This window comes from Scomber japonicus, chromosome 10 (genome assembly GCF_027409825.1).
Source record: "Scomber japonicus isolate fScoJap1 chromosome 10, fScoJap1.pri, whole genome shotgun sequence".
Classification (NCBI taxonomy): Eukaryota; Metazoa; Chordata; class Actinopteri; order Scombriformes; family Scombridae; genus Scomber; species Scomber japonicus.
Window position 1 is genome coordinate 24,433,377 of NC_070587.1, and position 25,574 is coordinate 24,458,950.

General features: G+C 39.8%; 3 protein-coding genes across 3 annotated transcripts in view; 2 read left to right on the top strand and 1 right to left on the bottom strand.

Annotated features, from left to right (window-relative positions):
- The window catches only part of enpp2 (ectonucleotide pyrophosphatase/phosphodiesterase 2), a 40,391-nt gene extending 33,834 nt beyond the window's left edge, over positions 1–6,557 (top strand). Inside the window, exons 19-25 of the mRNA XM_053326725.1 lie at positions 2,814–2,859; positions 3,034–3,173; positions 3,937–4,072; positions 4,749–4,826; positions 4,994–5,126; positions 5,282–5,435; positions 6,387–6,557. Of these exons, the coding sequence (XP_053182700.1) occupies positions 2,814–2,859; positions 3,034–3,173; positions 3,937–4,072; positions 4,749–4,826; positions 4,994–5,126; positions 5,282–5,435; positions 6,387–6,557 (858 nt within the window). The remainder of the gene's footprint in view (positions 1–2,813; positions 2,860–3,033; positions 3,174–3,936; positions 4,073–4,748; positions 4,827–4,993; positions 5,127–5,281; positions 5,436–6,386) is intronic.
- Positions 6,558–8,890: 2,333 nt separating this feature from the next.
- Positions 8,891–17,375, top strand: nod1 (nucleotide-binding oligomerization domain containing 1). Its single transcript, XM_053326776.1, has 12 exons — positions 8,891–9,027; positions 10,619–10,817; positions 10,973–11,147; positions 12,092–13,904; positions 14,003–14,086; positions 15,197–15,280; positions 15,366–15,449; positions 15,910–15,993; positions 16,067–16,150; positions 16,227–16,310; positions 16,426–16,509; positions 16,837–17,375. Exons 2-12 carry the CDS (start codon positions 10,641–10,643, stop codon positions 16,907–16,909), a joined length of 2,826 nt encoding a protein of 941 aa, XP_053182751.1. The 5' UTR covers positions 8,891–9,027; positions 10,619–10,640; the 3' UTR covers positions 16,910–17,375.
- A 6,430-nt stretch (positions 17,376–23,805) lies between these two features.
- Positions 23,806–25,574, bottom strand: part of znrf2b (zinc and ring finger 2b) — a 35,009-nt gene continuing 33,240 nt past the window's right edge. The window contains exons 4-5 of the mRNA XM_053326766.1: positions 24,037–24,110; positions 23,806–23,919 (exon numbers count right to left, since the gene is read on the bottom strand). Of these exons, the coding sequence (XP_053182741.1) occupies positions 24,053–24,110 (58 nt within the window). The 3' untranslated portion in view covers positions 23,806–23,919; positions 24,037–24,052. The remainder of the gene's footprint in view (positions 23,920–24,036; positions 24,111–25,574) is intronic.

The window sequence follows — 25,574 nt, forward strand, 5'->3', positions numbered from 1 at the left end:
TGAGGTAGCTAGTAGTTATTTAGCATTCAAAACTCAGTTGTAGCAGCTGTAAAGCTAAAAAATAAGTAATTATGTGTAATAGAAGACGTTATGAATATTATATACCAGAGAGATAATACCAGTTTATTACAGCTTGGATTTAATTTTCAAAGGTTTGGCATTGGTTCTATTGGTTGTGATAATATTGGAATCACATAAATAACTGTTGAGCTCCAGTAATGCTGTGACATCGCTAAAAATTGAGTCTGACAACAAAAGAAATGGCACATCCCAGCCATCTTTCTACTATTATATAAATATATATGCACAAAAAATGACCCCAAACTGTCTGTTATGAACATCCATCAGTTTACAGACTCACTTTGTGATTCAGCCTTTTTGTATAAGCTCAGCAATTACTTTGGTGGGTATAATGTTATCAGAACTGATAGACACAATTGGCAAAATAACAAAAAATAACATTCAAATGGCAATAAACCAGAATTATTATTATTATTATTATTATTAAATTGAAACTTTAATATATGACATTGGTTAGATTTTTTTTTTTAAAGATGATGCCCTCAGGAGCAGAAGGAGGAGAGAAGCAGTATATTGTGGCTTGATGTTAGTGTTAGAGGATAAATCATGGAATTCTTTCACTGTTTCCACAGGAAAGGAACGGTGGAGCCATGAGTGAACAGAAAACATGAAAACACTCCTTACAATGTTAACTTTGTACAGCTGAAAATATTGCACTGTATCAGCAGTATAAATCTACAGACCATATCAATCCCTTAAACAATCTATTATCTTAGTGATAAACATAGTGTAGTATAAATAGTTAGCATGGATCACCAGAGCTAGCTGTTATACATGTTTGCACCACTTTTAGGTAAGCTGATCAATGAGCCAATCTCCAAAGATGTAATCCTTTAATGTGATGATAATGATGACTGGACAACTTTTTGACTCTATGCTACATGGCAGTTTTGCTACAATAAGGTTTGCTACTGTCACTTTCATTAGCCTATATAAACGATCAATTACTCCTGACATAAATGTCGGTAAAACTGCCAGTCAGCATGTTCTCAAACAGTTTCCTGTAGGTCATTACCTCCTGGGTTGCAGCTCCTTATGTAACAGCTCCCTCTTCTGTAATTACAGTCAAATAAAAATTACATGAAACTTCCCCGGAGTCAAATTAAACCCCTTACAAAGCTCAACACAGCATGACTAACCTGACTGTGTTGCTGGCCACGGTCCAATCATTCACCTTCTTCTGACTGGGTTTGGCCTTGTCACATTGGCGGATCTGGTTTCACCGTGAGACCGCTTAACATCTCCCGAAAAGGCAGCACAGCCCAGTCTATGTGTGTTCTTGCAGTGTCAGTAGAACCACAAACTGTATTTAGTAATACTTTCATATTACAGATATGGGGGAGAGCTGTAAGGAGCAGCTTAACAAAAACATCTCTGCATTCAGTGTATTGACTCCATGCTGAGATGCTGAGTCAATCATTGGATGGAGATGAGGTGAAACATGAGGGATCATTTGATTTAGCTCATCTGTCATGTGACCTGTTGACTTTATTGGATTCTAAAAGCGATATTTAACACCAGCCACTCCTCGAAACTATCATCCATCATCACTGGCTGCTCCTTAGTCATCATTATTAATGTTATTCTATTTGTCTAAGAGTAATGAGTTGTGCACAAGCCTGATGTTGAGGAACAAAACCATCACAGTTGAACTCATGTGAGCTGAGAGCTGAAAAATGAAATTAATTCAAATGCTCCTCATGCAGTTAAGATACTTGAAGGTTTGCTGATAGCTCACTTTTGTAGAAATCATCTTAATAACACTAATAATTATAGTAAAATGTTTGGCCTCCTGAGGCATCACTAAAGATCCTCTCACCAGAAAGCGACTGCTGTTTTTTATGTGTCTATTTTTCATAGGAAAATGCAGTCTGGCAGCTCACTCACATCTTTGTACTACTTTATTTCAAAACCCACAGTCATAATGCAAAAAGAAAGAAAAAGAAAATCGATGATTTAAGCATAGATCACCGTCAACTGGCAGCTTCGCTTTGTTCCCAGCAGCATTCAGTTACCATTAATGGATATAACTGGTGTTTTGATGAGGTGGGAATACTGGGATAAGTTGGTCTGAGTGTGTGTGTGTGTAGCAGCTCTTTGCCCTGTGAGGTGACTTTTGGCAGCAATGCATTGATGGCACAGGAAGTGACTGAATACAGATGTTTTTATTGGGAATTTTTCATACCTTTCTATGTCTTTCTTTTAAATGTGTCTTTTTACACAGCAGTCTTGTAAAAAGAATCATCTACATGGGTCTATCATCCATGGTTACTTGATGGTTTGTGTCTGTATATGTGTAATCGTGTATTGAAATAACTGAATGCTCTGTTGTATCTTTAAAAGCTGAAATAACCTTGTTGCCTCTTTGCTTTCTGCTGCAGAGCCGGAGTCAATTCACCCTCACTAGAGTCAAGTCACTGAAATAAAACTACCTAACCAAAAGACTTTTCATCCAGATTTACCATTCTCAGTTGACTACTTTCTCAGTGTAGCATTTATTGGAGGCCTTATTGAATCGCTGGCACTGGGGGTGAATTCGACCCTGGCTCTGCTCTGCAGTGTTTCACTTCACCTCTACTGTGTTTGTGATTCCCATGTAGATCTCTGGCAAGAGATTGTTTCAATCTCCGATCTTTTTGCAGTTGCGTGTAAAAAGTAGGGGCCAGAGAGGTTTGAAAGTGACCCTTGTACGAGGCTATAACCTGGAGTCACTCTGGCTCTGTCTCTTACAGAACAAAGTGGAGGAGCTAAACCAGCGACTGAGGCAAGCTATGGATGGTCAGTCTGTCCTGATGCTATGAATCATCTTGAAATGTTCACGCATGTGTAATGGCTCCTGGTTTTTTTCAGTTTAAAGTGTGTGTTTTATGTATGTTTTCAGTTTAAAGTAAATGTATGTTGGTTACATACCTGCCTCTCCTGTGCTGTGTCCCTGTGCTGTTCCTCTCTCAGACAGCAGGAACCTGCCATATGGTCGACCTGCTGTACTCTACCGAACCAAATACTCCATCCTCCACCACAGTGACTACATCAGTGGCTACAGTGAGGCTCTCTCTATGCCTCTCTGGACTTCATACACCGTCAGAAGACAGGTACTGTGCATCCTTTACCTGTCAGCAGTCAGCAAATGGAAAAATTTCTTACACACCATCAGGAAACTTACACATGAATAGAAGATGTTTAAAGTTGGCTCCAAATACATACTAGCAGGAATATAACTGTCTTGTCTCAATTAGATGCTCAAATTAATTGTTATAGCAGAAAGTGTAAGTGAACTATGACTGCAGGTTTAAATAGGTTATGTGGCTGAGATGGAAATACATTAGGTTCTAAACCCAGTCATGGATTCGTTCTGTTGAAATATCTCAAAATACCATCAGATTACTTGTCACACCCATTCATTCATTATTGGTATTTAATAAAAAGTTCCTTATTGTTGCAAACCAGCCAACATATATTGTCTCAAGTCTTTATTCGCATATACACAAATGGTCTCTGTGCCAGTTAAATTAGGTAACACCACCATATGATCATTACACCATCCATGTTAGATTAAAGACACGAATATTCTCTAATTAATGACTCCATGCTTCCTGTGCTTTAAGCTCCCTCTGCTGGTAAAAATGGAGTATAACATCGTTCTTAGATCGAGCTCTGTTGTAAAAATTTAAACGTCATCATACTTCACATATAACATTGCAGCCATGTAGCCAAACACTGTGTAATGTCTATTCATTTTCTGTAATTTGTGTATGTATGTATGTATGCGTGTGTGTGTGTGTGTGTGTGTGTGTGTGTGTGTGTGTGTGTGTGTGTGTGTGTGTGTGTGTGTGTGTGTGTGTGGTCCTCCTCTAGGTAGATGTGTCTCCTCTGCCTGAAGTGCTGTCTAACTGTGTGAGACCTGATGCCAGAGTCCCTCCAGCCTACAGCCAGTCATGTACCAACTACAGAGCAGACAAACAGATCACCTACGGCTTCCTGTACCCACCACGTAAGTAACCACACCTGCTGCTTTGTCCCACCGAGGTAAAAAAAATACGACTAGGACATATTCACAGCAGTCAGGTGTTCATATGAACAGTGAAAGAAGTTTTCCTCTCTGTAATCATTCCTCCTGTTCATACTGACTATTAAAAGATCTCCTTCTAATGTGTTTTCAATGGAAGTGATGGAGGACTAAATCCACAGTGTGTCCACACAGTTATTTCAAAGTAGCTTCTATTGAGCTTCATCAGTGTGAGTTAGTCATATCAAGTGATATCTGACACATTTACAGTCTTTCTATCATCACATTCTCTCTTAGTGTTTCCTGTTGAGCTGTGGTGGAAGTATAGTAACAAAAAGAGGAACTTTGACACTAAAAACTTGATTTGACTCATTTAGACGCTGAAGCTTCTTATTAGCTTCAGATCAAGGAGGACTGTGGATTTAGTCCTCCATCACATACATTGTAAGTGCATTATGCCCTTCATAATGCACTTACTGTTCATAATGGTCAGTATGAACAGGAGGAATGATTACAGCAAGAAAAATACACTTAACTATTGTTTTAAGACAGACTTGAAAAATTGTGAACCTGTCCTTTAAGACATTTTCTTTTTTAATTTGAAAACATTACTGTACTGGAAATACAGTTTAATAATCAAAGGCTTTTTCTTTACTTACAGAATTATCCTCAGGCATGGACAAAAAATATGATGCTGTACTCATCACCAACACCGTCCCCATGTATCCTGCCTTCAAGAGTAAGTCTTCATTCTGGAGTTATGTCACTGCTAAGACCCTGTATCTCATCTCAAGACCTTGTATCTGTCTGATTTTAGGAAGCCAAATGATCAAGCCAAATGCATTCCCTTGTTTCTCTTCATCCTCACACCCCTTCCTGACTGTCTCTTCGTTCTACTTCTCTCAGGAATATGGGTTTACTTCCAGAGAGCGCTGGTGAAGAAATATGCCACGGAGAGAAATGGGGTGAACGTGCTCATTGGACCTATATTTGACTACAACTATGATGGTGTCAGGGACTCAGCTGACAAGATAAGAGAGTAAGAATTCGTACTTCATCTCTAATGCTACCTGAATACAGGATGTACTCAAAACAAAAAAGATAGATTTCTCATATAGGCTATTAGGAAAAGTTTGTCCAACTGTTTTAAATAAAACAAGTTAAGTCCAGTTTTCTTTTTGATCTCGATTGCAGGCATACAAGTGGAAGTATACCCATCCCCACGCACTACTTTGTGGTCCTGACCAGCTGCTTAGACTTCACACAGGCTGCAGACTCGTGTGGCGGCCCGCTCAGCAGCGCCGCCTTCATCTTGCCGCACAGATCCACCAACGACGAGACCTGCAACGTAAGGAACAGCGTATCTTTAAATGCATGATGACCACATTTCAGTAGCATCGTTTTCTGAGTGCAGTGTGATATCTACACATGGCCTCTTGGATAACTTACTCAGAAATGCAAAAAAACAGTTTGGGCCACCAGAGTATAATATGAAGACAATGGCATGTCCGTAAGTCTTAGATTAAAAACAGAATTGGACTGAAAATTGTTAAAGCAATAGTGCAATTAAATCAGGATGCACCCACAACCACCTTTAACTTGTAACTGAACTGAAATTGTAAAACAACCACGTTCAGCTTTAAGGAAAGCTGTGCTGAGACTGATGATGTGCTTTCATGACAAGCAACAGTTGATCTATTTTACCAACACTTAAGTGCAGTATCTCCAGCCATAGGTTTTGGTACATGTTTGTGTACAGGCACTATGGTACCATATCTGACTGTGGAAAGACCCTACACACGGTTGGTTTTACATTACAAAACAACAGGATATAATATGTTTATTGAGTTAGTAAAGGGTACTCCCTATAAAAAGCCAGTATTTTCTATCAGGTGCCGGTTGGTCACATTAACAACTTAAGTGAAAAGTGAAAATAAACCACCTGTAAACAACTAACTGAATAAGATAAGTTACATTTCTTAAGCAGAATAAACTATAGGTCCAACAGCTGTCCCTCAACACTGCTAAATGTGATGGGTGAGTGTCAGGGGACCTAGTGGCTCATCTAAGGGCCCAAATGACCTGTGGAGAGAGACACAAATTCATATTTACATATTACACAGAAGAGCTCAAATGAGATGTTTTCATTAATATTAACTTGACTTTTCATGTTAAATTAGTTAGTTGGTGTATTTTTCATTTAGTTAGCTATCTGTTTGCTCCTGCTGCTAGTCAAAGGGGGAAGAAGGGTGGAGGACAAACCTTTAATAACTTTGTTCTCCTCACTGCCTCCCTGCAGAGCTCAGAGGAGGAGTCACGCTGGGTGGAGGACCTGATGAAGATGCACACAGCTCGGGTCAGAGACGTGGAGCTCCTCACAGGCCTGGACCTGTACCGCAGAACCACACGGAGCTACGCTGAAATCCTCTCCCTCAAAACCTACATGCACACCTATGAGAGCGAGATCTGATCTGCGCTGGCTCCGTTCACTTTAATGCCTTAATGAGATCTTATTCAACCGTGGTGGATGCATGTGGTACCAGGAAGAGATGATGTCATCTCTATTACACTGACCTTACACCAGCCGTAGCTCTGGCTGGATGACGTGGCTGTTGTACGTAGCCATGTTGTGGCCCTTTCACTGAACATTTAGTTTAATCCTTTCATCTGTTAAGATACAGTTTTTAACACCACTGAGCGACTAGTTGTGGTATTGGCCGCTGTCATTTCTTAAGTTTAGCAGTAATGCAAAACAGGGACCGTGCTCTGTTTCATGTTTTGCATTGCAGATCAAGCACAACAGAGCTAGATGTTATGTTGGCGTTCCGAAACGCAGCTAGTTTGTCATGTTTAGTATGCAAGAGAATCAAGAGTTCAATTGAAATCTATATCAGTCATTTTCTGTCATACTGTATAAATATCAGAATAGCCATTCAGGTTAATTCTCATCTGCTCCGTCAGATTTTTGCAGTTTGTTGAAACCAGGTTTTCTATTTGTCTGGCTGTTTGAGGCAATATAATCAAACATGGCCTTATTCATCAGGGTAGCACAATATCAACTCAAATAATTGGTTTTAAATAATTATGATTAGAAAGTCAGGACCACAGGATAGTATCACAATGCAGGACCTATTTGTTGATATGGTATTTTAGAGGTGCACATTCCCAAACAGCTGGGACTATCTATCACATTCCCACATTTTTACATTTTCATCCACTCTTAGTATCACACATGGGTTTTCCTTCCATCAAGTCATTTACACATACTGTAGATGCACTCTTGATAACCAAGAAGCATATTTGTTTTTTTGTTTAATGTATAGCACATATACATTCATATTATTTCCTAGAACACAATATTCCATATGTGTAAAAAAATATTATGTCCTTAAAAATGAATCTTAAATTGCACTATAGAATTGTCAGCAGAATCAGACCATCACTTTTCGGATTATAAAACTAGAGCATTGAGCGTATGTTTTGTTTCCTATCTCATATAACATTGACCCCACTCTGTTTGAAAGTTTACTCAGTACATTCTGTTATATTATGTTCAGTGATTGAAGGTGTTGCTTTTATTTTTGACATTGAATGACAATGCAATGTTCTTGTTTTTGTGTGTACAGTGTGTGTGTGTGTGTGTGTGTGTGTGTGTTGAATTCAGGACATTTTCTGTTATTGTTTGAGTGTGTGTGTGTGTGTGTGTTGTGATGTCGACTTTATGTTCTGTGCACAATAGCAATAATGTCAATGATGATGATGATTCATTAATGTTTTCCCTAAAACATGTACCACCTTTGAGCAGGGGTGCATTAATGAACGGGCTAACCTGGGCTGTAGCCCCAGGACCTCCACCATGGGGGCGGGGGGGGGCTCTAAAAATTGAGAATAATTATGTAGGCTAATGAACACTTGACCGTAACGCACATGACGCTGCACTACAGTGACATCTGGTGGTAAAAGTGATGGGGATGGTGCGACACCGAGAGCCCCCCCCTCCTCCCATATCTTTCTTTTTGATACAATGTAACAAAATGTAATTGTGCATGTGTGTGTGTGTGTGAGAGTGCATGTTGGCTCATTTGCAAAAATGAAATGCACATAGTTAATGTTAGGCCTACATACATTCAATAAATAAATGGCACAGAGATGAATCAGTTATTTGCTTGCAATATCTTTGATTTGTTGCATAGCCTATGGAACAGTTATTACTAGCCTAAGTGAAGTATTGTGCTGATGTAATTGTGTGTGTGGGTGAGTATATGTTGGCTCATTTGCAAAAGTGAAATGCACATAGTTAATGGTACATACATTGGTACATACAATGGTACAAATAAATGGCACAGAGCCAAAGATGACCTTGAATTGAGTTTTTATACCCAAAATATAGTGTGTCAACCACTTAGGGATGGGGGGCTCATAAAGTCCTGTAGTGGGTGTGCGGGGTGGGGGGGTGGGGGGGCTCATAAAGTTCTGTAGCCCAGGGGCCTCCAGTGATGTTAATGTGCCCCTAGCTGGTGCTGGACTTTTGTAGGTTAACCCTTCATTCTAACCTCGGAAAGAGTTTTACACACAAGACATTCCTTTTGCTGGAAAGACAATCAAAAGATTCCTGGACATGTAAGCCATTACATTGTGTATTATGAATCATAGCCCAATAAAGGTAAAACAAATACTTGGTATTGTTAGAAGTCCCACATTTCCGCAGGTACTTGAATGCAGCAGGTTGTGAAACTCTGCTACTGCTTTCACTTCCTTCAACAGAAAGCTTCAGCGGACTATTTACATCGTTTAGACAGAAACTGTAGTCTACAGAAAGAAACCTAAAGGTCACGAGTGATATTTAACCACTATCAGTTTCTTTTAACACTCTGTTTTTATTTTAAAGTGCGCTGTTACAGTGTGTGTTTACAGCACTTGGGTGTGGACTCGACATAATGGTAAGACTCATTTACCATCATAAGAGTAGTACAGTTACAGTTAGCTGTTTATTATCTGTTATCTACAATTTTATAACTCTAACGTCACTGACTGACGCTCTTACAGGACTACGTGTTGCGAGAAAGGTCATTATAAGGTGTTAACGTTGATAGTGAATAGTAAGAAAGCTACTGTTGAATGTATTATGACAGTAAACTGCTCTTCTTCACTAGGCGTGTCTCCTGTCATGAAATAGGAACTGTTGATTTCGGAAACCGCGGAGTCAAAAAGAATGATTTAGGCTGTCAAAGAGTGAGATTCAAATATGATATAATATAGGCCTAATATAATATATTATAATATTACAGGGTGGATTAGGGTAATTTGCGACACTTTTTGCAATTCTGACTGGTTTACCCTATTTACATATGAATCCAATACATGCTATCAACACCTAATGCCATTACGGAAGATGTTTCCTTGTTAAATCAGAAGACAATTTACAGTATTGGACTCAGAAGTTTCATAATTTGTGGATTTTGTAATCTGGGAAACTAGTTTAGAAATCATTCTGAAATGTGCATAGCATACTCATATTTGGTCATTTGATTAAGTAGGCTTACAGTTTTTAGGTAAAAAAAACTAGCAGTCTGTATGTTCACATGTGTAATTTTAAACAATATAACTTACACAGTAGACATACTAGTTAAAATAATTGAATAGAAAAACGAGATAAATGCACTGCGGCTTATTTGTCTCACATTAGGCAATGTCCAACATTACCTTAATCCACCCCAATATAATATCATATAATATAATATAATATAATATAATATGAGTGACAACCATACAGTCTATGGTGACAACCCAGTAAACAACCTTCAGGGCAGCTGCCAATCAAATGAAGATCTTGTCAGACAGCATTTCCTTGGTGAATTTCAATTTACAGCATTATTTATTTATTTGTTTATTTATTTGTGCATTGTTCTTTGGTAATACTGAGACTGCCAACACTAACAGTATAGACCATAGACAGTCTCCATTCTTCAGACATGGTCATGTACTTGCCTAATAATAATATACCATGTAATTCATGGTCCTGAGTCAAGCGGTCCAATCAGCAATAGGATTTGGACTCGTTAAAACACATTTAGGTGTTTGTTATCATTGGTAAGGCTGGGTACCAGTACTCCATATCTTTAAGGTATTGACCGAAAGAAATCAATACCAAGTAGTATGGAAACGTCTCCCGTCAAACGATACCTGCAATCAATCCCTTTTACACCCAGAGCTAGAAAATATGTCTATTTGTATGGACTTGCTCACAGCCAATCCGTGCAAGTGTTCTTCAATGTAATGCGACATGTAATTGGCCCACTGCCACAGCAGCTACAACCCGTCTGTGTTGATGAAGTTGCAATTTAATGCTTCTATTCACATGATGTGAATCAAATGAAGTACTCAATTGGCATGAGTATCACTTTAAGGGTACTTGGATTGGTACTGGTCATCATTTTTTAAACAATACCCAGCCTTAGTAATAAGTGCTGCGTCCAGTTACAGTGTATGCTATCTATGTAGAGACTGTATCTGTCCTGTGTGATCCCACAGAGGTGACAACCCTGCAGTAAATATGGGTCAAATAGAAGAAACCAAGATGTCCTGGATGAACATCCTCACCTGCCACAGAGAGCTGCTGGTGTCCAGGTTGAGGAGTATTCAATGCATACTGGACAACCTGTTGGCCTGCGACTTCCTGTGTGAGGAAGAGGTTGAGTTTGTACAGCGAACTGCCACCAAGACAGATCAGGTAGAAAAACCACTCAATTTAATGACTTTTTAAGAATATAATATACTGTACCATATCTCTCTGTGAAAATCATTATTTTAAAAATCCAACATGAAACAGAAGATGCTGTTTATGTAATTGTAACAAAGTCTTTATTTCCATCAATTAATATGTAGGTGCGCAAAATCTTGGAGCTAGTCCAATGCAAAGGGGAAGAGGCCTGTGCATACTTCATTTTCATCATATATAAAGTATGTGATGCATACATAGATCTCCAGCCATGGCTGAAAGAGATCAACTACAACCCAAGTGAAGATGTGAAGATGATGAAGGTGGTTAACACAGACCCCAGTAAGTGCTGCAATGACTAATCCTTCTCTTTTGCCATGAGGGCCACCTCTTTTAAGTTTTCATAGTTCTTCCTTTGTGGGGAAAAAATGGAGATAAATGTTTATTTTCAAACTATAGAGAACTATTGACTGAGAAGCATAATATCATGAGTGACAATCAATAGGATTTTAGAGCTGAGTTGGCAGTAATGATATTATAAGTATGAAAGTAGAGGAATGACATACTCATCACTAGATAACTATTAAAATAGGGTTCCGATTATAGTTGAAAGAAAATTAAATTAATATAGAAATTGTTTAAAGAATAACTTTTTCAACAGCAGTCAGGTGTCTGACTATTAAAAGATCCCCTTTAAATGTGCTTTCAATGGAAGCGATTGAGGTCAAAATCCACAGTGTGTCCACACAGTCATTTAAAGTAGATGTGAAGCTAATGTGTGGCTTCAGCAGTCTGAGTTAGTTATATCAAGTGATATCTGACACATTTACAGTCAAATTCCTTTTTTGTGTTTCTCTGTTGAGCTGTGGTGGAAGTAAAGTAACAAAAAGAGGAACCTTGGCACTAGAAAGACTGTAACATTGAAACATAGAAGACTTGATTTCACTCATTTGGAAAGCTTCAGATCAACGTTTTAAATACATTTTTACACAGAAGGAGGACTGTGGATTTTGTCCTCCATCACATGTATTATGAAGGGATCTTCTAATGGTCAGTATGAACAGGAGCAAGAAAAACCTGCTTCAGTGCTCATTTGGGCTCCTGACTGCTGTTTAAAGATTGTGAACCCCAAAAAGCTGTCCTTGAATATAAGTTAAACAAATGTCATTATTTTTAGAATTTGTAAAGTAAATACAAATTACAAGACTGTGGTCCAACTAATACCTAGGGAACCTACCTACCTAAGAAATGCCATATTGCACTAAATGGCAGTTATTTCCTCTAAGTCAGCAGGTATTGTGAGAAGTTGAGGCATGAAATAAGCCGGGACACCGGCTTCATCATGTCATATGGTCAGCGAGAGGAGACCCGGCTCGAGGACCTCTATACTGATACCTTGATTGAACTGATGAACGACAGCAATGAAAGTCTAGGCTTCTTGGAGAGTCTGGACCAGCTCCTTGGGGAACATGCGGTCTTCAATCCCCAAGGAGAAACCATCTACGTAATGGGGGATGCCGGTGTGGGGAAATCCATCCTCCTGCAGAAACTCCAGAACTTGTGGTCCAGGAAGGAACTGCTGACAGATGCCATCTTCTTCTTCAAGTTCCGCTGTAGGATGTTCAGCACCTTCAAGGCCACAGAGCAGATCTCCCTCAGAGACCTTTTGTTCAAATACAGCTGCTACCCAGACCACGACCCTGATAATGAAGTGTATGATTACATCCTGCGCTACCCTGAGAAGGTTATTTTTACGTTTGATGGTTACGATGAGATTCAGGAGGATCTGGACCTGATAAACCTCCCTGAAATGGTGTCACCAGAGGAGAAGGCACACCCTCTCCAGCTACTTCTCAGCTTGCTCTGTGGGAAACTACTCAAGGGTTCGCAGAAGGTTCTAACAGCCCGGACAGGGATCGAAATCCAGAGCAGGGTGATCAGAAAGAAGGTGGTTCTGCGGGGGTTCTCCCCAGCCCATCTGAAGACTTACATTGATCTGCGCTTTAAGGACCAGGAGCAACGAGAACTGGTCTTAGTTCAACTGGAAGCTAGCCCCCACCTCTGCGGCCTGTGCTCCACTCCACTCTTCTGCTGGATCGTATTCAAGAGCTTCACGCACCTGCACACCATGCACGATAGTTTTGAGCTGCCTGAAACCTGCATCACACTCACCGGCATCTTCCTTCTGCTGTCAGAGGTGTTCCTCAGTCGCTCGGCCTCACCAGCTCCATCTCTGCTGAAGAAAAGAACCCGCTGTGCCTCACAGACATTCAAAACAGGACTCAGGCCCCTCACAGCATTTGCCAAGCTGGCTCTTCAGGGTATGGAGAGAGGTAGCTTCATTTGCAGCCAAGAGGAGATTACTGATTGTGGACTTACAGAGGAGGATCTAGCCCTGGGCTTTCTCAGAGCTGTTAGTGACTATGATGCCAGCGAAAGCACCGCTACCTTTGAATTCCTTCATATGACTCTGCAGTCGTTCTTGGCGGCGTTTGCTCTTGTGTTGGATGAGCAGGCCACTGCCGACTCCATCCTCAAGTTTTTCACAGAGTGCAGCAGGAAGAGGGAACGCTCGTGGTTGCCTTTGAACTCCTGTATTTGCGGATCTTCAAAGTCCACTGAGAAGAAGCCCTTTACTCCGAATGAACACCTTCAGTTTACTAATCTGTTCTTGTGTGGGCTGCTCTCCAAGGCTCACAGCAGCCTGATGGAGCATCTGGTATCTCCTGCGTTACTAAAGAAAAAACGGACCTTGCTTAAGTCCTACATGTCCAACAGTGTAAAGATCCACCTCCATGGCTTACCCCACCACGATGCTAATGAGGGCAGGAAAGTTCACGTTCTGCCCAACTTCCTATGGATGCTGAGGTGCATCTTTGAGACGGGGAACAAAGACATCGCTCAGATGACTGCCAAAGGCATCACAGCTGGCTTCATCAAGCTGGGTTACTGTAACGTGTATTCAGGTGACTGCAGCGCCCTGAACTTTGTACTGCAGCACCGTCAGAAGCACCTGGGTCTTGACATGGACAACAACAACATCAGCGACTATGGGATTTATCAGCTAAGGCCATCACTCTGTAAGATGACAATAGTGAGGTAAGAATAACTACCCTCTGTTCTTCAGTGTGGTAAATCTAAACTATATAGCTATCACATTAGCTAACTAACGCATTATCAAACCTCCTCCCATGCAGATTTTGCGTCAATCAACTGACAGACAGCAGCATTGAGGTTCTTGCAGAGGAGCTGTGTAAGCACAAAGTTGTGGAAGTCTTAGGGTGAGTAAACATGTCAGATTTTCCAAACTGATGATCTGTATTTTTCCCTAAAGTGTACGTGAGCAAATTATAACAAGACTAGCTAAAAGCCTAGTATATGGCTGGACTGTGTAATGGTCAATATGTGAAGTTGAGGCCAGTTTGTTACAGGGGCACTCAGTGGTAGTTCCTGGATATAAGACTGGTGTTTTAATGCTGTTGTTCATCGTTTGTGATCTGAAAACATTAGGGGGAAAAAAGCTTGTCACTTGGCAATATTTATAAAATGGTCACTTTGTGTTATTTTCAAAGAGCAACAGTCAATGGGAAAACTGCAACACTCAGCCGGCCAACCAATTGTTTAACTTCATTACTCACTCACTCACTTACTCATGGATAACTGTGATTACAGGGTTGCTCCATGGCTGGTCCAGCCAAAACGTAGTTAATGGTTACAGCCACAGTTATTCATAATATTAACATTTGATTGATTTCTGTAGATGTTTTTCAGTGAATTAAATACTTTTACTTCCTGTTGAGAGTTTGATGACTGGTTCTCAACAATCATGAATTGTGTAGTATTTTCTTGTGGTAGAACAGTCTGAATAAAATAAAGTTCAGGCACATGGTACATCTTACTGACTGAGAGGCAAAGTGATCGTTCTGTTCAACCCAGCTTGTCTTTGCTTACTAATGAACTCTGTCAGTTTAAATATCCTTATTGTAGCAGAGTGTGGTGGCAGTAGGTCTGTGTGCCAACCGAGGTATTCTACAAATGATCCCAACAGTTCTTTGCTAATATACACAATTCTGACTTCTATCTTTATTTGGATTCTTGAATTTGTGGAAGTTAAATGAAAGGTGGGGCCAAAACTGAGACTTACATAAGTGTGCCCTCAGCAGCAGGAACTGAGTTTTAAAATGGAAGAATCAGAGACATATTTGTTAAAAAAAGGTAGCAAACACAATTCGGTTCAGGTACAATTAGGTCACTTGGAGGACATAATGGTTGTTTGAATTTACAAAATCTTATTGTCTTGCAAATAAAGGGGGGTGCAACAAGCTTTTAGCCCCAGGGACTAAAATTCTGCTCTGTTTCTCTTTCTCTTATATGCATGTTTTTGTTCTCAGGCTTTACAGCAATCACATTACAGATGTCGGAGGCAAGCTAGTTGCTAAGATAGTTGAGGAATGCCCAAAGCTACGAACTCTCAAGTAAGATATCAGTTCTAACTTGCACCAAGACGCAAAAAATACTTGTTTGTATGTGTATGTGTTCTAAATGAATATTGTCCTTCAGGATCGGTAAGAACAAGATCACCAGTGTTGGTGCGAAGTATTTGGCCAGCGCAATTCAGAAGAGCAAGTCCATAATTGAAGTGGGGTAAGACTTCACTGCTGTAAACCAAAGATTACATTTCATACAGCTGGTAACATGAAAATGGTAAAATTTTAAGGAAAAAGCCAATGACGTGTAACTTTTACAGATCAAGAGCATCTGACTAAGACGCAATTTTGCTGTGGTGGCTATAGAGTGTTAATGGAAGGGAAGATTTCAGATAGTGTCCCTCAAGCACTACAAAACATGTTCAAACATGTAAAAAGCCAGATGATTAAAATGTAAATCCTGTTCACACCGAAATAGCTGAAACCAAATGTCACTAATGTCAATCAAAACGTCCATCAAGATGAACAAGATACACAAAGCCAAGACATTTTAGCTATCCAGGCTAAAACATCTGGCGAGTAAAGATATAATATTAGTCAGGTCCTTGGTGTTAGTATATATCTGACTGCAGCTTATCATGAAAGTCTTGATGTCTCCTGATGTCTTCTGTTTCCAGAATGTGGGGGAACACCATCGGTGACGAGGGAGCAGAAGCGTTCGCAGAAGCTTTGAGGCACCACCCAAGTCTTACCAACCTCAGGTGAGAAAGGAACCACTTACAAATCCAATATAAACCCACCGACTACAACTCATGAACTGCGTTTCTATTCCAGCCTCTCAGCCAATGGCATCACATCAAAAGGTGGGAAGAGCCTGGCAGAAGCACTGAAAGAGAACAGCAGCCTCAGGATATTCTGGTAGGCAGCATTTTTATTTGGAGTTGAGTGATTTTTGCTGCTTTTTGTATAGAACTCCAACTGTGTGCTGTTGCAGGTTGGTGCAGAACGAGATGTGTGATGATTCAGCTCCACACTGGGCAGAGTTGGTTCGAGCAAACACTGGTCTAATCCACCTCTGGTAAGAAAAAAAAAACAATACACATTCTGTATTTAACCTAACCTCTGATGCTGTTGAATCCTCTAAACAGACATTGATTGTCAGAAACTGACTTGCCTGGCATGTTTGTCGTTAGGTTAATCGATAACCGCTTCACTCTGGATGGCATCAAACAGCTGGCTGAAGCCCTTTCTCACAACACTGCACTCACAGAGATATGGTGAGGAAAAGTTAGACGGTCCTCTGTCATTTAAATAAAAAATAAAATTTATGAAAAATTACCTGAAATTTATGAAAATTACCTTTTAAAACTGAAAATCAACAGAGTTAACTAGGGAGATTTGATTTAAGAGGTGAGTTAGAGTAAAACTTCCATTAGCTACTGCCATGTCGCAAGTTCCCATTAATGAGTCATAACTGTGGTAGTTTTAGTATTCATTGGGGTGACTCAGCATCAGGGCAAATTTGTCATATTCTCCCTCTGCTGACTGTAAGAATGTGTTTAGAGTATAAACGAATGTCTGAGTGTGTGATCATGTCCCTGCAGCGTGAAAAGAAACCAGATCTCTGAAGAGGAACAGAAACAATTTTCGGAGGAGAAAAGGCTGCGATTCAACTGACTCGGCACTCGTGTGAGAAGCAACCATGTGCATGTGTTGAGAAATGGCTGCATGGTAGAAAATATGTGGAACATTCACTGTATCCAAAGTTTAGTATTAGTTTTAGCTTGAACTCTATGATTTCACCTGGTTGCACCTGTTTTGACTGCTATGGACACAAAGTCACCCTCTCTGCTTTAATGATACTTTATATTCATCACTTGTTGAGGAATCTTCTTTTTTTTTGCAATGAGCAGAAGGGAGGGTGTGTTTCAGGTTTCATGTAGGGGATGTTTACCTGAAATTTTGCCAAAATGTTTGGAAGTTTTCAATCACTGTTACAAAAAGAAGTGGAAGTGGAAATGACAGTACTTTTTTCTTCATTAACCCTTACCTAGATTTAAGGTGCATAGTTTTGTTTTTTATGAATACATGAACATGAACTTAATGTTCATTATTATTTGACTCTTACTAGAGGTGCTTTTAGTTTTGCACTGTGCTAATGAATGGAATAGAGTTCTCTGTTAATGAATTTCCCCCTGATGGATTCAGACAGCTGTTGGTAAAAAGGCTGATGGTGACATGAGACATTTACTGTGAATGAACAAAACCTGGAGCTAAGAGAATCATGCCACTGATCTGTTTCCCTCTATAGCTTTTTTCACAGCAGACATTTGACTTGCAGCAGAAAAAGCACAGGTGTCACTAATAAAATGTTCCATTGAAGTGTTCCAATGAGCCCGCATGGACAACATCTATGCACTTAAACTGATAAATCTACATGGAAAGCAGCCGGTATTCATGTTGCAGATTCCACTTGTGCTTTCTCTGCTATCACATGTCAAACATTTCTGTTGTGAAAATACAACATCATACTAAATGAGACAACTCCTTCCAGATTAGAGTCATCCAAAGCTACCATTCATCCCACATAAGAGCAAATCACTTTTCATCGCCCACACTTTAAAGGGATGGTTGGGGCCAGCTTTGTTGTTAGAGGGCCACATACAACCCCAGTACAAAACCATTGCAATAAATCTGTCATTTTATTATTAATGCAAATTTGATATTGTCTTTTATTTGACTTACCAATGACCTGCCTGGTAAATGCCCACCTCTTTCAAACTGTACATCTCCGGATTTTACGTTGGCGTTTATAATAAATTAAGGAGTTAATAAATGGTTTATAACACACTGTAATGTAGTTGTACATGTCAACAACTGTAACTCCTCCTGTGTACGTTAATGCTGGTATATAAACAAGATAGTAATATGTAATGATATAAAATGTCTCCATGGGAGAAGTTATCATTGTTGACCAACCCTGCACATAACACATATATCCTTTATTAACTGTTTATATTCTGATTATAAACACTAAATAGTTGGACAGTGTTACAGCTTTGTTGTGAACTGAGACTACTCAAATATTTGTGTTGCTTGAGTTATTTTGTCAGATTTACCAACATTTACTTCAGAGTTATGCCTTGACTAATCATGGGGAGTTGATACTTGATGAGATAATCTGGTCATTTGAGACACTGAGCATAAGGTGGACTGCCTGACTCAATTGTTCACTGAGCTCTATGCCATATTTTTCATCCTTAAACTCAAAATATCACAGCATAACAATATGTAAAAGATGACTGGTACCCAAAGGATTCACTCCCAACTGATTTTTCTACATAGTTTTACATAAAAGTATTTTTGATGTTTATTGTGATTGTATTTCTGTGTCAGCTATATATGTATATTTCATTGCTAATGCTGCCTAGAAATAATTTATTAAAACACTAAAAAAAATTACAAAAAATGTATGACTGATCCTTTAGTAGCTCAGATATGGCTCATCTCAGGACTGCATGATCAGTGCCTCACACCAGTACAATTCAAAGTGAAGACATGCAACCCACCCAGTCCCTCCCACATAAAACCACCACATATCTCACTACATGTGCAAACAGGAGAAGCCCAAAATACAGTGAACAGAATAAGTTCATCCAACTTGTAGAGAAGCTACAAGATGAAATCGGCATTCACAGGATATTTCACATTAAGTTGTGATATTCTTTAGCTACTGTAACTGTTGTAAAGAGAGAGAGACTGGCCTCACTAGTTTAATTCTATCCTTACAAAACGACAGAAAAACTCGTTTCTTTATCGGACACATGGTCACAAGGTCCACTTATCTGGTTTTCCAACAGCTTTTGAACCCATCTCATGGCCTTTCTTTGAGGGCTGGAGCAGCTTGGTTTAGTTGTTCTGGTCTGTCTGACAAAGGGGTCAAAGGTAATTGAACCAGAAAAATCAAGGAGGCTGTCCACATGTGATGCTAGAAACCATCCTTGAACAAAGACAAGGTTTATTATATCCCCCATATACCTCTAATGACCAAAGTACCCCCAAAAGATTGATTGATTGATAGCAACTAAGCTATGGCTGTTTACTTCATTCTAATCACCCACAATGCCAAGACTTTGTCACACTAGATTTTAAGCTTTTTCAAATTCCATCCATATATCAATCCATTTACTGCAGATTATCACGGGGTAGGTCATGGTGGCATTAGGTTGAACAATGAAAACCAGACATTCTTCTACCCAGCAATGCCCATCAGCCCCTCCTAGGGGATCCCAAGGCATTCCCAGGCCAGAAGAGTTATATATAGTCCCTCCAGCATGTTCTGCGTGTTGGATGTGTCCAGAACACATCTAAAGGGAGGCGTCCAGTAGGCATCCTAACCAGGTGCCCAAACAACCTCAGCTGGCTCCTTTCAATGCAAAGGAGCACCGGTTCTACACCTAGCCTCCTCCCTTTTTTAAAATTCTACCTCTCTTGTATTACTTGATTTGACACTGTCTGCACCTCTTCATTTGATGTTTTTGTGAGGTGGATGAGTCATTGTGCTGTTGGAAGTAGTTGTTAGGAACAATAAAGAATCACAAGGACAGAAAGTTGAATGTCATCATCATATCTATTAAGGCCAGATCTGTTGCACATTTCCTCTAAAACTCACAGACAAGAAATTAAAAGACATCAACTAGTCAGAGTCAAACCTGCTCACAGAAATCATTTTGATAATCAGTTATGAAAATGATGATAAATAATAATCTGTTGCTGAAGTCAGTCAAAGGTGAGAGATGATGAAGGTACACAGTATATGAGCCCTGTGAGAAATGTCCCGTCAATCAGCCAAAAGTCCATACCTGTTGCTGTCCACAGAGAGCAGCGACGATGAGAAGAGTTCATGCCCTGCAGCACCACCGTGTGGCCGGGACAGTGTATTACATGGCTCAGCTAATCTCTGTGTGGCTGTCAGGTTTTTACATGTACAATATGATGAAGCAGCAGTAGTCACTGATAGTGACGGGGGTTGGGGGAGGGGTGGATCCCAAAACTCCAAACGGTTCACTTTTCTTCAGTCAAACAGAAACTGATGCAGTTTCTTTAACCGCCACACTCTGTAACCCCGACCACAACAAGACATACGAGGAAAAACGTATTTAAAAAACAACAAAAAACGAGAATTTGAAAGATAAAAACAAAAACTATGTAAAGGATTATTACATACAGGATGAAATGCTTTAAAGGGGTACTCCAGTGATTTAGTATTGCACTTTCTTAAAGTGACAGACTAAAGAGAGAATAGTGAAAGTTGGTCACTTTTAATGCCAATATAACACTAAATCCAATACATTTGCATTTAATTACCTTAAATATATGAATATGTTTGCACTCAGACTCATATTTTAGATTATTTAGCATCAAATTGGATATATAAGAACATTTAAGAGAAAAAATCTGAGTTTCACAGTTGCAATTTTGACAGGGTTTGTTAAAAATCTACTGTCCAAGCCTAAAGTCAGACGACGTAAGCCATACCTCCTCCAGAGCCACACAAAGCATTCTGTTTTCAAGGTAAAAATCAGTAGAGTGTCCCTTTTATTCCAATATCTGCAGGCTGGAGGAAAGACATTCATCCATCAGTGTGTTAGGACTAGTAGGCTATGGCTCATGTGGACCGGGCGCAGCACAAACACAATCTGAACTCATAATAATCACGCTTGTAAATTGATTTGTTAACATGTTATAATGTGTGTTGTCCATTTCATTAGTAGCGGTACATTACTTTTTCTCATGAATTATCCTCCTCTCACTCATGATAGCATTCCTGTGCTCTCAGGAGGTAACAGAGGAGATGAGGAGAGAGACGACGTAAGGAGAACAAGCAGGTGGAGGCCGAAAACATGTCCACACCCTCATTACTGTCCTCTGCGTTGAGGTGCAGTTACACAACATTTCATACCATTCTAGTGAGGACATGAAGAAACAGTTTGTTTTCCCTCAGTATAAAAAAATATGATGAGTATGTTGAAACAAGCACTGGGATCTGAGTCATGGACAAAAGGAGGTTGTGAAAGAAAACAATGATGAATTTCTGAGCTTTGGGATCCACTCAGTGATATCATCGATGAGCTCCTCCTCTCTGATTGGGGGGCAGCTTGTCAGCGATATTCAGCTCTGATGGGTTTTTTTTCATTGGATTAAAAATCTGTACCCAAACCCAACTAGTCCAGTCATTCCAGGGCGCCTGGTTAACTTCACTGGGTCTGGGTCTGTAGAAATGCAAGAACTTTGATTGAAGTTCTGATTGGAGCTGCCAGGACCCAAGACCAGTCCACACACATCACACTACTGGCTTTGGATGATGTTTGATGATGATGATATTACAGTGAAAGATCATTGCACTCACCCTCCCTTCCCTGGAGTGATTAAACCAGCAATTTTGTAGAGAAAAAACAGTCTTTTGAAGTTCACATTTTTTCTGCTGTAATGGAACTGAGAACATTTCTGTCTCCCTCTGTGTGCAGGCTCAGTCATTTAAACATTTTATCACAGTTATGATCCAATCCAGCACTGCACACAAATGAGCACACAGAGCAGATTACAAAGAAACTGTGTCACATTACACTGACTTATTGATATTAGAAAAAATTAAAAAGACATTTGTATTTAAAAAGGGATGAGGTTGTCTGCCCTGAAAATACTCCAATAACTGTTTTTTTTTGTCTTTTTTGATTATTTTTCCTTTTTTCTAAGTCAATCTAATGCTACATAGTTTCCTTGTAATGCGCTATGTTCATTTCTATAACAGTGTTGTTCATATTATGTAAATTACCTGATTAACCCTGACCTTTTTAATCACCTTCATATTTAATGACTGTTCCTCATTTTATGAGCTTTGCTTGGAAACACGATTTTAAACTGATTAAATTTTAAGAGCAGCCAAAGAAAATAATGCATTGCTACTAGAGTTGGGTTTCATTAAGGTAAGAAAATAAAGAAAACATTGATTTAAGACTGAAACAAACAGTTAAAATATATTTTAAAGTCATTGTTTAAAGGAAAATACCAAACATTCTGTACTTTTAGCTTCATCTATGTGATGATTTCCTGCTTTCCACTGTTGTGTATTACTATAGTGGAATATCTTTGTTGGTCATTCAAAACAAACACATTGGGCTCTGAAACTGTGGCTGGCATCTTTCACCATGTTTTGTTTGTTTTACCATTTCATTTTTTTGGGCATTATGGTTGGTGGGACTCCAAACTATGAGCAAAGTAAAGCCAATCTTAACATAGTTGATCTGAGGCTGCACACTGAGGAGACCATCAGCTGAATACACAGTATGTGCTTGTTACTGCTCTGACTTACCAAAAGATGAAGATACACTAAATGCCAAACTTCAAAACTCTGTTTTTACTCTGAGTGTGAACCAGTTTGCCTTCAGCTACTAATACTGTCATAGTACACCATCATAAGCTCTAATGAATACTCAACCGTCACCAATTACATCTGAGTTTGATGAGCATGATAAAAACAATCAAAGCTTCTTTTTCTGTGAACGGCTGAAAAAAAAAAACAGCAAATTTGACAAAAAAGATGTGAATTCAGACTTACTGGTGCGTCTAATCATATCACACAATCTCCATCAGCTGATAGAGAGTACTCGGAGCAAGAAGAGCTGAGATGTATTTGAAAGCTGACGGACTGATATTTTTCAAGGTCAGATACGAGCTACATTCAGATACAGACGTGGTTCAATCAATGTCTGTTTCTTCTCATCTCAGGTTCAGGTAGACGGCTTCAGGACTGGGTGCAGGTTTTTTTGTTCTCATGAAGACCTCTACTGCATGGTGTGATTGACTGGAAAGCACTGATAAACGTATGCATGTGTGTGTATGTGTGTGTATGTGTTTGACAGTATTCACAGTTGATTGGCACCATTGTTGCATCAGCTTCAGTTTGTGTAAATGTCAGAGCTGCTGCTGGGGTTTTTTTCTGAACCTGTTTTGAGCAACATGTCGTCTCTGGCTTGTTTCTCCTGGACTGGTAGAATGGCAGTTGAGGTGAGATGTTCCTGCAGGTCCATCCAGTCATCCAGCTGGCTCTGCTCCAGCCCCCAACACCCCCCTCCCCTAACCCCCTTTCTCCATCACCCTGCTGTGGCTGGGCATGACAACAAGGCACTAGCTAGACACTAATGCTGAGGGAGGAGGGGAGGCACCGGGTAAGGGGGGGTGGGGGTGGGGGGGATAATCCGACAATCCCCCTTCTACCCCACCCCCCAACTCCAGGGCCGCGTCCACCTCCTCGTGTGCCCTGGCATACAATCAGCTGTCCCTCTGCTGTCATAGCGCCCCCTGCATGTCTTTGAATGTCAGGGCCGTTGGGTGGGGGTGGGGGTGGGGGTTGGGGTAGGGGTGTGAGGTGAGTGTCTGTCTGCGGATCAGTCCGTCCCGACTGAGACTGAGCGTGGATGTGCAACTCAAACATAAACAGAAAAGTCTGTATCCCTGAAGATTGCTTAAATGAGATTTGGCACACCGTGGTACTACATTATTGGGTGGGTGGGGGGGGGGGGGGGGGGGTTTAAACTGATCACAGTGGTCACGGCGTCCAGCAGTCTTCCCTGGATCCGCACTTCATTTGGTTGCGAATGAAGGAGATCGCTCTCATCGAGGGGTACCTGTCACCCAAAAACCAACAGAGAAAATCCAATGAATTATTAAAATCAACAGAAATCAGGCAGAAACTATTGAGAAAACGATTTATCTGTCACCTGAGATGTTTAGTCAAAGTTTACCTGTGCAAAAAAAGCTTTAATCAGATGGATGCTCTGGACATGATCTGTTTACTTCAAACCACTCGTCGATGCAGCTGGAAAAAAAAGAAGAAAAAGGGACGATGAGTTAAGTAGGTCTGTAATTATCGACTTATCATACAATAACATAATCATCAACATCATCATGTCTATATATGGACATGGACATAACCTTGATCATATATTTAACCTTAATGTTTCCACACTTCACATTAGCAGCTAAGAGACTATTCATGTCACATTGTCTAAACAAGTAGTGTCCTCCATTCCTCACTGTGTACGTCCTGAGTGGAGACTGTAGAACAATTAAAGGTAAATAACTCTGTCCCCAACCATAATGACAGTCTGTGTTTTTACACAAGTGTAGCCCCACTCTCCAATCCCACCCCCACCCCCTCTTACATTATTATACTATTATATTATCATTATATCAGTGGTATAAAATGATCTTCACATGATAATAATATCGTTTATCGCGATTATTTCTGAGACAATATATCGTCCAATAAAAGTATTGTTATCCTGACAGACCTAGTAGGCACGCTAATTTAAATAAATGTATTCACTTTCTTTCTGAGAGTAAGATGAGAGGATGAATACTAATGTCATGAGTGTATGTTTAGTACCCAGCTGGAGGCAGGAAGTGATAAACTAACTAACAGGAAACCCTAACCTGAGTGATGTGTTCATTAGTGAGTATGAGAGATGATGGTAGACGTATTTTTATACTTTTGGTCCAAGCTTGAACTAATATGAGTCAAATAATCACATTTCCTGTTCTATCATGCAAGGTTTGTCTGGTTTGACTATTTATAAAGCATAAGGTATAACTCATCACCCAATTCTGTGTTAGACCTTTTTAGCCATCTTCATTCCAACTTATTACCACAGATTTGATACATATTATTGGAGATTAAGAACAATAGACCTGATTCAAAAGAAATTATACCTCATTTGTGTGTTATCGCCTGTTGTCCTCCAAGATCAAAATTGAAAATGATCTTCAAAAGACAATAATATCGTTTATCGCGATTATTTCTGAGACAATATATCGTCCAACAGAAGTAGTTACTGTGACAAGTCTAGAGATAAGTGAGACGTTTGACTGTAGACTACAAAACAAAACAACAGATATTGGGTGTTTCTCTTATTTGTGTCTTTTTCTCCTGTCTTTGTCCTTCCCATGTAATGAAAAGAGGAAACCATTCAACACATTTTTAGATAAATATGATGTCCTTTAGCCTGAACTGCAAACTGATGATGTCGCCATAGCTGGATCAGCTGTCAGCCTACAGGTGTTGACAGCTCTTTTGATACCTTTAAGTGTGACTCACTATTTGTAGAAGTCATTTTGTAGCTTACATGTTTTCCTGGTGAACCGGATCAGTGTCTGGATCACCAGTGAAGTGAGGAAACATGAAATAAGGCAGATAAACTTCCCTTGTATGTCATATACTAATCTTGATCATACTTGAAACTGAAACACTGTTAAGGTTATTTTTTGGTTGACATGACTTTAA

Coding starts and splice junctions, on each gene's coding strand:
- nod1 (XM_053326776.1), top strand. CDS start 10,641: ATGGGTCAAATAGAAGAAACCAAGATGTCCTGGATGAACATCCTCACC. Junction 14,087..15,196: donor AAAGTTGTGGAAGTCTTAGG/GTGAGTAAACAT, acceptor TTTTGTTCTCAG/GCTTTACAGCAATCACATTA. Junction 15,994..16,066: donor CCAAGTCTTACCAACCTCAG/GTGAGAAAGGAA, acceptor TTTCTATTCCAG/CCTCTCAGCCAATGGCATCA.